Source organism: Anolis sagrei, chromosome X, assembly GCF_037176765.1.
Source record: "Anolis sagrei isolate rAnoSag1 chromosome X, rAnoSag1.mat, whole genome shotgun sequence".
NCBI classification, from domain to species: Eukaryota; Metazoa; Chordata; class Lepidosauria; order Squamata; family Dactyloidae; genus Anolis; species Anolis sagrei.
In genome coordinates, this window is record NC_090034.1 from 74,644,658 (window position 1) to 74,658,498 (window position 13,841).

The window sequence follows — 13,841 nt, forward strand, 5'->3', positions numbered from 1 at the left end:
CTTCTACCCCGCCCTTCTCAACCCCCGAGGATGTCAGGTGGTGCAATACTGGATAAAGAGTGTAATTTCTCCAGTGGTGTAGGGTGCAGACCCCCCCCCCCCCCCCCCCGTGATAATGCGGCATGTCTCATTAAGATCCACATCCACTGCTTTAGTGTGGTGAGGTGTGTTCCACACTGGGCATGCATACTCAGCAGCAGAGTAGCATAGCACAAAGGCAGATGTCTTCACTGTGTCTGGTTGTGATCCCCAGGTTGTGCCAGTCAGCTTTCGTATGATGTTGTTTCTAGCGCCCACTTTTTGCTCGATGTTCAGGCAGTGCTTCTTGTAGGTCAGAGCACGGTCCAGAGTGACTCCCAGGTATTTGGGTGGGCTGCAATGCTCCAGTGGGATTCCTTCCCAGTGGATCTTCAGAGCTCAGGATGCTTCTCTGTTCTTGAGATGAAAGGCACATGTCTGTGTTTTGGATGGGTTGGGGATCAGCTGGTTTTCCCTGTAATAGGCAGTAAGAGTACCTAGAGCTTTGGAGAGCTTCTGTTCAACCATCTCAAAGTTGGTTTTCCTGGGAGCTGAGGGACACCTTTAAAGAGACAGGCTCCTTTTCCCAAACCCCCGGGGCTTCTTGCAAAAAGTCCATCTTCACTTCCTTGCCCTTTGGACTGATTGTTTCTCCGATCTCTTCCCTTTAAACAGTTGTTTTCCTCTCCCTTTCCCTTCCAAACTCCGCCCCCGGCACAGCAAAGACACACACTAGAGAAGCTTTGAGGCAGCCAATGGGCTGCTGGCTGAGAAGGAGGAAGTGAAACTGGGCGCTGGAGGTCCCGCTGGCTCTTTCCCAACCAGAGCAAAGCCCAAGGCGAAGGAAGAGAGGAGAGAATGGGGGTGACCCAGTCTTTGGGGCTGCCCCGGGGCCAAGGCGCCTTCCCCGTCGGATGCACGGACGTCATGGTGGGACAGAGCCCCAAGGTGAGTCCCAGTGAAGGCAAATTTATTTGTTTTGTATCAAAAGCATTGCATAAATTAGTATAAAAATAGAAGGAGCGCAGGGGGCTAAATATCTTTTGACCCAAAACGGGCAACAGCAATGGCATTGTCTGTAGTCTCTACTTACTTACTTACTTAGGTGATCCCTCTATCTATGGTTTCCAGGTGGAAGGCGGTCTCAGTCAGGGTTGGCCTGATGCGCCTTCCTCTTGGCACGTTTCTCTCTTTCGCCCTCCACTCGTGCCTCTTCAAATTCTGCAGCACTGCTGGTCACAGCTGACCTCCAGTTGGAGCGCTCAAGGGCCAGAGCTTCCCAGTTCTCAGTGACTAAAAGGTAAAGGTAAAGGTAGTCCCCTGACATTAAGTCCAGTCATGTCTGACTCTGGGGTGTGGTGCTCATCTCCATTTCTAAGCCGAAGAGCCAGCGTCTAAGCCGAAGAGCCAAGGTCATGTGGCCGGCATGACTGCATGGAGCGCCGTTACCTTCCCACCGGAGCGGTACCTATTGATCTACTCACATTTGCATGTTTTCGAACTGCTAGGTTGGCAGAAGCTAGGGCTGACAGCGGGAGCTCACGCCGCTCCCCAGAATCGAACCTGCGACCTTTCGATCAACAAGCTCAGTGCTTTAACCCACTGCACCACCGGCGGCTCCTCTCAGTGACTATGCCAGAGTTTTTAAGGTTGGCTTTGAGCCCATCTTTAAATCTCTTTTCATAGAATCATAGAATCAAAGAGTTGGAAGAGACTTCATGGGCGATCCAGTCCAACCCCCTGCCAAGAAACAGGAATATTGCATTCAAATCACCTCTGACAGATGGCCATCCAGCCTCTGCTTAAAAGCTTCCAAAGAAGGAGCCTCCACCACACTCCGGGGCAGAGAGTTCCACTGCTGAACGGCTCTCACAGTCAGGAAGTTCTTCCTCATGTTCAGATGGAATCTCCTCTCTTGTAGTTTGAAGCCATTGTTTTGCGTCCTAGTCTCCAAGGAAGCAGAAAACAAGCTTGCTCCCTCCTCCCTGTGGCTTCCTCTCACATATTTATACATGGCTATCATATCTCCTCTCAGCCTTCTCTTCTTCAGGCTAAACATGCCCAGCTCCTTAAGCCGCTCCTCATAGGGCTTGTTCTCCAGACCCTTGATCATTTTAGTCGCCCTCCTCTGGACACATTCCAGTTTGTCAATATCTCTCTTTTCCTGTCCTCCAACATCCCGTTTTCCATTCTTGAGTTCGGAGTAGAGCAACTGCTTTGGGAGATGGTGGTCGGACAATGTGGTTGGTACAGCGGACTTGATGGTGGAGGACCATCACTTCAATGCTGGTGGTCTTTGCTTCTTCCAGCACGCTGACATTTGTCCGCCTGTCTTCCCAAGAGATTTGCAGGATTTTTCAGAGGCAGCGCTGATGGAATCGTTCCAGGAGTTGCATGTGACGTCTGTAGACAGTCCACGTCTCACAGGCGTATAGCAGGGTTGGGAGGACAATAGCTTTATAAACAAGCACCTTGGTATCCCTACGGATGTCCCGGTCCTCAAACACTCTCTGCTTCATTCGGAAAAATGCTGCACTCGCAGAGCTCAGGCGGTGTTGAATTTCAGTGTCAATGTTGACTTTGGTGGAGAGGTGTCTGCCAAGGTAGCGGAAATGGTCAACATTTTCTAATGTTACACCATTAAGCTGTACTACTGGCATTGGGGAGGGATTAGCCAGTGACTGCTGGAAGAATCATAGAATCATAGAATCAAAGAGTTGGAAGAGACCTCATGGGCCATCCAGTCCAACCCCCTGCCAAGAAGCAGGAATATTGCATTCAAATCACCCCCGACAGATGGCCATCCAGCCTTTGTTTAAAAGCTTCCAAAGAAGGAGCCTTCACCACACTCCGGGGCAGAGAGTTCCACTGCTGAACGGCTCTCACAGTCAGGAAGTTCTTCCTCATGTGCAGATGGAATCTCCTCTCTTGTAGTTTGAAGCCATTGTTCCGTATCCTAGTCTCCAAGGAAGCAGAAAACAAGCTTGCTCCCTCCTCGCTGTGGCTTCCTCGCACATATGTATACATTGCTATCATATCTCCTCTCAGCCTTCTCTTCTTCAGGCTAAACATGCCCAGCTCCTTAAGCCGCTCCTCATAGAGCTTGTTCTCCAGACCTTTGATCATTTTAGTCACCCTCCTCTGGACACATTCCAGCTTATCAATATCTCTCTTTTCCTGTCCTCCAACATCCCGTTTTCCATTCTTGAGTTTGGAGTAGAGCAACTGCTTTGGGAGATGGTGGTCGGACAACGTGGTTGGTACAGCGGACTTGATGGCGGAGGAGCATCGCTTGAATGCTGGTGGTCTTTGCTTCTTCCAGCACGCTGACGTTTGTCCGCTTGTCTTCCCAAGAGATTTGCAGGATTTTTCAGAGGCAGCGCTGATGGAATTGTTCCAGGAGTTGCATGTGACGTCTGTAGACTGTAGACTGTCCATGTCTCGCAGGCGTATAGCAGGGTTGGGAGGACTATAAACAAGCACCTTATTATTATTATTATTATTAACTTTATTTGTACCCTGCTAACATCTCTTGCAAGACTAGATGCGGCTTACAAAGGCCAAGGCCTCAATAAAAACAACAACATAACAATACACATAACATTTCATGCAAATCAAAACGTTAAGCAACAACAATAAACAATAAGACAATACAACATAACACGATAAAACTAGGGCCGGGCCAAATGTAATGGGTACAGATTAAAAAGTGCTGAGTATGACAGGTGAAAAGTAGGGTAAGTGCAATGTGCTGACAATCTTAAATCTCTATTAAAGTGCTTCTGGGACATATTGCTGGAGTTTCCTATTCTGGAAAGGCACACCGGAACAGCCAGGTCTTCAAACTCTTCCTAAAGACTGCCAGTGTAGGGGCTTGTCTGATGTCCTTGGGGAGGGTATTCCAAAGTCGGGGGCCACCACAGAGAAGGCCCTGTCCCTCGTCCTCCACATGCCTGCGATGCAGGTGGGATCGCGAGTAGGGCCTCTCCAGATGAACGAAAAGAACGCGTGGGTTCATAGACGGAGATGCGGTCACGCAGGTAGGCAGGTTCCCAAACCGTTTAAGGCTTTGTAGGTGAGCACCTGCACCTTGAATTGGGACCGGAAAATGAACGGCAAGCAGTGGAGCTCCTTGAACAGGAGGGTTGACCTCTCTCTGTAAGTTAACATCCTGGCTGCCGCCCGTTGGACTAACTGAAATTTCCGAGCCGTTTTCAAGGGCAGCCCCACATAGAGCGCATTACAGTAGTCTAATCTAGAGGTGACCAAGGCATGGACCCACCCCGGTATCCCTACGGATGTCCCGGTCCTCAAACACTCTCTGCTTCATTCGGAAAAATGCTGCACTCGCAGAGCTCAGACGGTGTTGAATTTCAGTGTCAATGTTGACTTTGGTGGAGAAGTGGCTGCCAAGGTAGCGGAAATGGTCAACATTTTCTAATGTTACACCATTAAGCTGTACTTCTGGCATTGGAGAGGGATTAGCCAGTGACTGCTGGATGAATCATAGAATCATAGAATCAAAGAGTTGGCTGATGAGATAGGGTTGTTGTTGTGTGCTTTCAGGTAATTTCAGACTTAGGTTGACCCTGAGTGAGGGCCGGGTAAATGACCTTGGAGGGCCGTTTCTGGCCCTCAGGCTTAGTTTGAGGACCTCTGGGTTACGGGAACATCTAAGAGTGAGCATATCACACCGATCCTAAAGTCACTAAAGTCATAGAATCATAGAGTTGAAAGAGACCTCGTGGGCCATCCAGTCCAACCCCCTGCCAAGAAGCAGCCCTGATAGATGGCCATCCAGCCTCTGTTTAAAAGCCTCCAAAGAAGGAGCCTCCACCACACTCCAGGACAGAGAGTTCCACTGCTGAACAGCTCTCACAGTCAGGAAGTTCTTCCTAATGTTCAGATGGAATCTCCTTTCCTGTAGTTTGAAGCCATTGTTCCGCAACTGGATTATATGGCAGTGTAGATTCGTATAATCCAGTTCAAAGCAGATAATGTGGATTATCTGATTTGATAATCTGGATTATATGGCAATGTAGATGGGGCCCTAGTGGCAAATCAGGAGAATTTAAGGAGACAGCAGTTTGCACTTTCCTCTTCAAATCTGAAATGGATGCTAAGGGGCCATCTAATTCTGATGGAGAGCAGATGCAAACACAATGGCTTCACTTGAAGAATGTCTCTCCAGTCAGCTTCCAGTTGTGTCCTGGTAAATGAGGTTTGGGTGAGAATCATGTAGGCTTCCAACCGGTGCTGGATTGCAAGCTAGGGCTCCTGGGGTCAAAAAACAGCAAGCTTACTAACCATGGCTTTCATGACAAGAGGAAAACTCACTTGGATGTCCTTATCTTGTTCAGTAGTTCAGCCACGACATTATGCATCTCATCAGGGATAATTATAATAGAGGTTTCTACAACTAGTTGTGCAAGAAGGTTGTACAGTGTGAGATTCTGGTGAGAAGGAAAGTTTGCTTATTATGCAATGAAATGAAGGAAGCAAGTGCCATATCAGAAAAGATGGTGATGGGTATCAACTTGGGTGGCTTCTAAAGGGCTTTGGGCAATTTCATCACCAGATAAGGCTGCTAACAGCTTCAACACATGGCGGCTACATATCACCTCCAGCATCAGAGGCAACAAGACTTTGATACTTAACTGGAGCTCTTCCATTACTTTCCTGCTGGTTGGTGAGACTTTCCAATGCCAATTGTGGCCGTTCAGCAGTGGAACTCTCTGCCCCGGAGTGTGGTGGAGGCTCCTTCTTTGGAAGCTTTTAAGCAGAGGCTGGATGGCCATCTGTCAGGGGTGATTTGAATGCAATATTCCTGCTTCTTGGCAGGGGGTTGGACTGGATGGCCCATGAGGTCTCTTCCAACTCTTTGATTCTATGATTCTAAGTGAGAAATAGGGTTTCTGTTCTAGGTAGACCTGATCCAGAAGGGATTTTTGAGTATAAGACATCATCCAGGAAGTGTATACTTCCTTCTTTTGCAATACACAATATTTACTTTCTATTTCAATATACCCATATTTACTCTCCCAGTTTCCTTATAAGAAAACACTGCACCAGTCCAAACTCTCGCAACAGTCCCATCATTCTAATACAGACAATAGAACAACATATTCACAGGTTGGACTGCCAAGACTAGCAGAACAAGTTGTGAATCAGGAAATTACTAATAAATATCTCATCTCTATTTGGTGTGTATCAGCAACTTCCTGGTTCGTATTCTGGCTTCCTTGGAGAAGCAGGATGTTGATCAGAATCAACAGATCTCTGGGTGATATTTACAAGCTTTTGACTCATTATTATCATGTGTAGCGACAGCAGCAATGAATTACCAAGTTTCGGAAGTAAAGCATCGATCCCTGAAAGAAAGACAACTTGGTGTAGCTAAGGTCCCAGCTACACTGCCATATCAAATCTAGATTATCTGCTTTGAACTGGATTGCATGGCAGTGTAGACATATAACCCAGTGCAAAGCACCGGGATTATGGTGCAGCTGGCTGAGTGTCAGCTGCATTAAGATCACTCTGACCAAAAGGTTATGAGTTCGAAGCCAGTCCAGATTGGAGTGAGTTTCCAACCAATTGTGTGTAGCCTGTTATCGACCTTTGCAACCTGAAAGACAGTTGCATCTGTCAAGTAAGAAAATTAGGTACCACCTTAAAGTGTGGGGAGGCTAAATTAACTGATTTATGAGGCCATAAAGAAGACTCCAGCAAAGCATTCCAGCAGGGAAGCGTGCGGGGAATGCGGAAGTGCTTCATCAGTGTCGCAGATGAACTATGAAAGCGACAGCTCCTCTGGCGGCCAGAAAAAGTTAAATAGCCTCTGTGTATGTCTGTATATGTTTGTATGTCAAAAATTGGCATTGAATGTTTGCCATATATGTGTACACTGTAATCCGCCCTGAGTCCCCTGCGGGGTGAGAAGGACGGAATATAAAAGCTGTAAATAAATAAATAAAGCAGACAATTTAGATTTTATATGGCAGTGAAAATGGGGTTCAAGAGTGGGCCCTTGCTTAAACTGGTGCTGCAAAAACAATAACAAGAAATTAGCTAAAATGTAATCGGTGAATGCTCAGAGGCACCCTTGTTCCTTAATTTGGAATGTCTGCCTATTGTTATCCCTCTCTGCTTGATGGATAGTAGATCTGACAAACTGAAGTCCAACTAACCCTACAAGATATTAGCTAGCTTCCGAAAAGAGAATGGAGGGAATGGCAAATATTTATTTGTTATTTATTGATCACACTAGCTGTACCCGCCACACTTTGCTGTGGCCAATCTTCCCTGTTTCTCTCCTTCTTTCCCTCCTTCCTTCACTCCCTCTTTCCTTCCCATCTTTCCTTCTCTTCTTCCTTCATTCTCTATCTCTTTCCTTCCTTCCCCCTTTTTCTTTCTCTTCTGCTGTCTCTCTTTTCTTCCTTCTCTCTTTCCTTCCCTCCCTCTTTCTCTACGTCTCCCCCTTCCTTCGCTTTCACTTCCTTCTTTCCCTTTTTCTTTCCCTCCTTCCTTCTCTAACTTTCCTTCCTTCCCCCTTTTTCTTTCCCTCCCTCTTTCTCTCCTTTCTTCCTTCTCTACCTCTTTCCTTCCTTCTCTCTTTGCTTCCATGCTTCCTTCTCTCTTTCCTTCTTTCTTTCCCTCCCCTTCTTTCCCTCCTTCCTTCTTTCCTTCCTTCCTTCCTTCCTTCCTTCCTTTCTTTCTTTCTTTCTTTTTCTCCCCTTCCCTCCCGCTTTCTTCCCTTTTTTCTGTATTGTCATTTACCTTTTCGTCATTTAGCTTTTTGGGGCTTTTTAAGTCCCTTTTGGGGCTTTTTAAGTCCCTGTGTTTTTCAATGTTTTATATCTATGACTGGATGACCCTTTGTCAGGAGGGCTTTGATTACTTTTTCTTGCCACAGTGCTCTCAGGATGGAGGTAAACTACATCTCCCAAATTCAAGGACACTGCCCACCAAACCCTTCCAATACTTTCTGTTGGTCACGGGACAACTGTGTGCCAAGCTTGTTTCAATACCATCACTGGTGGTGTTCAGAATGCTCTTTGATTGTAGGTGAACTATAAATCCCAGCAACTACAACTCCCAAATGACAAAATCAAAAAAAATTGAGTGAAGGGCATACATTGGGTTGTTATGTGTCTTGTGTCCAAATTTGGTGTCAATTCATCCAGTGGTTTTTGAGTTCTGTTAATCCCACAAACGAACGTTACATTTTTATTTATATAGATGGTCACTCATTGGCCTGATAGGTGTATTGTGTCCAAATTTGGTGTCAATTCGTCCAGTGGTTTTTGAGTTCTGTTAATCCCACAAACTAACATTACATTTTTATTTATATAGATTATTATTATTATTATTATTATTATTATTAATAATGTTTATCTCTCTCAAAGGAGACTCAAAGCAACTTACAATTAAAAGTAAAACCACACAATTTAAAATGTACTAATATGCAAACATTAAAGCAAAATTAAATCTAACAGTATTAAAACATTCACAGTTAAAATCCATTAAAACATATTCACAAGTATGCACCACATGTCTCGGTGAGAAAGTCACGTTGGTTTAATACGCTGAAAATAACAGTCCTATTCGTAGGCCTGATAATAAGTGGTGACTGAATGCTGAATCAGCCATTGCTCCAAAATGCAAAAGGCGCACAACGAATCTGGCTCTATGAAATACGTCTACAGTATGACTTGGTGCTTTGACTCATTGTCATTTGGACAGCCCAGATCAAAAACTGAATAATCGGGATATAATAGCTGAGATAGAGTTGCCAAACAGCCGGGGGGGGGGGGGGATCCTGTCGTTGTGCCGTTTTGAGAGGCTTTGAATTTGAGGCACATTGTCATCGACCAGGAAGTGCCTAAAAGGCGTGGAGCTAAACTGCAAACTTGCGACAGAGCAAACTTGCGTCAAAGGAACAGCTGCAGGGCTGTGTTCAAAGACTGACAACATGAAATGGAGAAATACTTCAGTTGATCTTAACTTCTTTAGGGATTTAATCATTTCATTAAGGTACTTAACAGATCATTTCCCCCCCAATCCCAATGACTTTAGTGTGCCTTAATGTTTATTGTGTAGTTATTAGTTACATTTATATACTTCCTTTCCTTGGAGAGATGAAAGTGGCTTGGCTCCAGTGGCAGAGATGTTGGCTTTCAGGTTATTACTTACTTACTTACTTACTTAGGCGATCCCTCGTTGGATGAGTAAAATGGTCTTCCATGATAGGTTTCCTTGTGGATTCGTAGGTGGCTGTGGAGCCCTATTCTTGACCCACATCTTCTCCCACAGTGAAGGCATTGGTTTCCAGGTAGAAGGCGGTCCCGGTCAGGGTTGGCTTGACGCACCCTCCACTCGTGCCTCCTCGAATTCTGCAGCACTGCTGGTCACAGCTGACCTCCAGATGGAGCGCTCAAGGGCCAGGGCTTCCCAGTTCTCAGTGTCTATGCCAGAGATTTTAAGGTTGGCTTTGAAACCATCTTTCAATCTCTTTTCCTGTCCACCAACATTCCGTTTTCCGTTCTTAAGTTCAGAGTAGAGCAACTGCTTTGGGAGACGGTGGTTAGGCATCCGGACAACGTGGCCGGCCCAGCAGAGTTGATGGCAGAGGACTATCGCTTCAATGCTGGTGGTCTTTGCTTCTTCCAGCACGCTGACATTTGTCTGCTTGTCTTCCCAAGAGATTTGCAGGATTTTCCGGAGGCAGCGCTGATGGAATCGTTCCAGGAGTTGCATGTGACGTCTGTAGACAGTCCACATTTCGCAGGCATATAGCAGGGTTGGGAGGACAATAGCTTTATAGACAAGCACCCTGGTATCCCTACGGATGTCCTTGTCCTCAAACACTCTCTGCTTCATTCGGAAAAATGCTGCGCTTGCAGAGCTCAGGCGGTGTTGTATTTCGGTGTCGATGTTGACTTTGGTGGAGAGGTGGCTGCCAAGGTAGCGGAAATGATCAACATTTTCTAATGTTACACCATTAAGCTGTATCTCTGGCATTGGGGAGGGGATGGCTGGTGACTGCTGGAACAGCAGTTTGGTTTTCTCAATGTTCAATGACAGGCCAAGCTTCGTGTATGCTTCTGCGAAGGTGTTTCAGGTTCACCAGGGCAGCAAATCTGCTCCGGATTATGGTCCGATCTTCAAAACAGCTCTCTGAGGTACTGAATCCTGTGGCTAAAATAGGTTTGACGTATTGCTGGAAGAAACATCAACAACCTTAGATATGCAGATGATACCACTTTGATGGCCAAAAGCGAGGAGAAAACTGAGGAGCCTTCTAATCAAGATGAAAGAAGAAAGTGCAAAAGCTGGGTTGCAGTTAAACATCAAAAAAACCAAGATTATGGCAACAAGACTTATTGATAACTGGGAGAAAACGTGGACGCAGTGACAGACTTTGTATTTCTAGGGCCAGAGATTACTGCAGATGCAGACTGCAGCCAGGAAATCAGAAGACATCTACTTCTTGGGAGGAGAGCAATGACCAATCTTGATAAAATAGTGAAGAGTAGAGACATCACACTGGCAACCAAGATCCGCATAGTTAAAGCAATGGTATTCCCCGTAGTCACCTACGGATGTGAGAGCTGGACCATAGGGAAGGCTGAGTGAAGGAGTGAAGGAAGATACTGTATATTAGTGTTTCTCAACCTGGGGGTGTCAGAGGGGGCGCCAAAGACCATCAGGAAACATATTATTTTCGGTTGGTCACGGGGATTCTGTGTGGGAACTTTGGCCCAATTCTATCGTTGGTGGAGTTGAGATTGCACCTACGGATGTGAGAGCTGGACCATAAGGAAGGCTGAGCGAAGGAAGGTAGATGTTTTTGAATTGTGGTGTTGGAGGAAAGTTCTGAGAGTGCCTTGGACTGCGAGAAGATCCAACCAGTCCATACTTCAGGAAATAAAGCCCGACTGCTCATTGGAGGGAAGGATATTGGAGACAAAGTTGAAGTACTTTGGCCACATCATGAGGAGACAGGAAAGCTTAGAGAAGACAATTATGTTTGGGGAAAAGGAAGGAAAATGGAAGAGGGGGTGACCAACGTGGGATAGATCCTTTAAAGTTTGGCATAAAACCAGGAGTAAACTGACCAAAGATGCCATTTCTGATTGAATGAACTTCATCTCCGATTCCAGGTATCTGGAGATGTGGAAGTTTCACCCTAAAAGAATTGTAGCACTTTTGCTCTACGTTTAACTGACATGGTTTCATCCTATAGAATCCTACAACTGCATTTTGCGGAGGGCATTTGTCATTCTCAGCCAGAAACTCTAATGCAGAGTTTTCCAAACTTGTCATGTTGGTGACACGCTTTTGAAACATGCCTCCTTTCGCGACACGGTCATTTGGTTTTACTAGGAAATCAGAGGTTAAACCAACCCATTATAAGAGTTTCATGCAAGTAATATAATATAATATAATATAATAGTACTAGCCATGACCTGCCACGTGTTGCTGTGGCCCAGTCTAGTGATTTCTGTTATCCTCTATTACAGTGTTTCTCAACCTGGGGGTCGGGACCCCTGGGGGGGTTATGAGGGGGGTGTCAGAAGGGTTACTAAAGACAACAGTATTTTCTGCTGGTCATGGGGGTTCTGTGTGGGAAGTCTGGCCCAATTGTATCATTGCTGTGGTTCAAAATGTTCTTTGATTGCAGGTGAACTATAAATCCCAGTAACTACAACTCAAGGTCTTTTTCCCCCCAACTCCATCTGTGTTTATATTTCAGCATATGGATTATTCGTGCCAAGCTTGGTCTAGATCTTTCATTGTTTGAGTCCACAGTACTCTCTGGATTTAGGTGAACTACAACTCCGAAACTCAAGGTCAATGCCCACCAAACCCTTTCAGTATTTTCTGTTGGTCATGGGAGTTCTGTGTACCAAGTTTGGTTTAATTCCATTGTTGGTGGAGTTCAGAATGCTCTTTGATTGTAGGTGAACTATAAATCGCAGCAACTACAACTCCCAAATGACAAATATATATATAAATAACAAATATATATATAAATAACAGTGTAAATGTGTGTGTTACGCTTCTCATGTCCTGCATTTGGTTCTTGCTTCGTTTCCTCTATAGCCTCTCCATGGCGTTCATCACAAACATCATTGTCAACACAAGTTCTTTTCTTAATTTGGAACATTTTAATTGTCATTACACATACACATAACTTTTATTTTATTGCAAAAGTCCTCTTACAAACTTTTTGCAGTAGAAAAAATAGGATACAAAATTTAACTCAAATGACTTGGGTTATTATTATTATTATTATTCAGTGAGCATAATGCAGGTTGGAGTTGAAATTAAAGAAAGGGTCAAATGTATATATTCTTCTTATAGTTTAGTGTATTTTCTGACCCTAGTGAGAATTGAAGTGTTCCTTCCTGGTGGGAAAAGCACTCAATTTCTCCTGAATGGGGCCAATGTGTTAATAGTGTATGGCTTCTCGTTGGCTGTTTCAAACCGATGTGGGATACTGTACATTGCAAAGAAATAATAATAATAATAATAATAATAATAATAATATACCTTATTTATATTCTGCTCTAGCTCCCCGAGGGGGATTCAGGGGGGATTACAGTACACATATACGGCAAACATTCAATAATAAGAAGAAGAATACTTTATTTATATTCCGCTCTATCTCCCCAAAGGCACTCAGGGCAGATTCCAAACATAAAAGGTAAACATTCAGTGCATGAATACAACAACAATACATCCATGCTAACAAAATTTATACAACCCAACATATAAATACAAATTATAACTTAACAAACTAAAATTAGATAAAAAAAACACAGCCTGTTATAACAGACATAAGACAAAACATCAAACATCAAATAGAAAAAATAATTTCCCATTTCTTTGGGGCAAATCCATCAATCATTGCTCAAAATATCTATTGAGCTGGTGGGGTGAGCAGGGCACGGATATGGATGGCAACTATTAATCAGAGGTGTAATAGTAGTATTACCAACTACTATTCCTCCTCCTCGTAAGCTGGTGAGCAAAGGTATGTCTTCAGCTCTTTTTTGAAAGCGGGGAGGGAGGGGGCCATCTTTAACTCCTTAGGAAGGGAGTTCCAGAGGTGGGGAGCAGCCACAGAGAAGGCCCTTTCTCTCGTTCCCACCAGCCGTGCTTGGAACGGGGGTGGAACTGAGAGGAGGATCTTCTCCGATGACCGTAGTGTCCGAGTTGGTCTGTAGAGGGAAATGCCATTATACAATTAACAAAAACAGACAGACAGTACATAAACAGAGGTAAGGGCTTCCCATCTTTTTTCATCTCCGACATCTGGAGGCTGTGCTTGACTCCAACCACAAGGGTGGTGCTGTCACTCTATCTTGCATGCTGAGGAGCTTTGTTGTCTTTAGACACTCTCCCGAATCGCTGGCATGTTCACATGGGTGCCTTTTTATTACCTCCCCACCAAAGTGGTACCTATCTATTCACATTAATGTTTTTGAACTGCTAGATGAGCAGGAGCTGGGCTGATGGTTGGGAGCTCACCCCATTCCGGGCTTGAACTTTCGACCGGCAAGATTTTCTGCAGCTGGCAGTTTAACCCGCTGTGCTAAAGCCCGGCCCCAAGTATCCCAATGGCAAACATAGTCTTTTGATAGAATAGTAGAATAATAGAGTTGGAATATACCGCATGGGCCATTCGTCTGAAGTCTGAATCTGCTTGGATTCTGTTGCAGAACAGAATGTCCTGTCCTCAGGCAGCAGCAAACATTAAACATTAATCCCACACCTGCGAGAAGCAAAGGAATGTAAGATAGCCAGCCATGTGTCTC

At 45.0% G+C, this 13,841-nt stretch overlaps 1 protein-coding gene across 1 annotated transcript in view; it reads left to right on the plus strand.

Annotated features, from left to right (window-relative positions):
• The first annotated feature begins 761 nt into the window (after nucleotides 1-761).
• PAFAH2 (platelet activating factor acetylhydrolase 2) overlaps nucleotides 762-13,841 on the plus strand; it is a 70,100-nt gene continuing 57,020 nt past the window's right edge. The window contains exon 1 of the mRNA XM_060784458.2: nucleotides 762-966. Within this exon, the coding sequence (XP_060640441.2) occupies nucleotides 877-966 (90 nt within the window). The 5' untranslated portion in view covers nucleotides 762-876. The remainder of the gene's footprint in view (nucleotides 967-13,841) is intronic.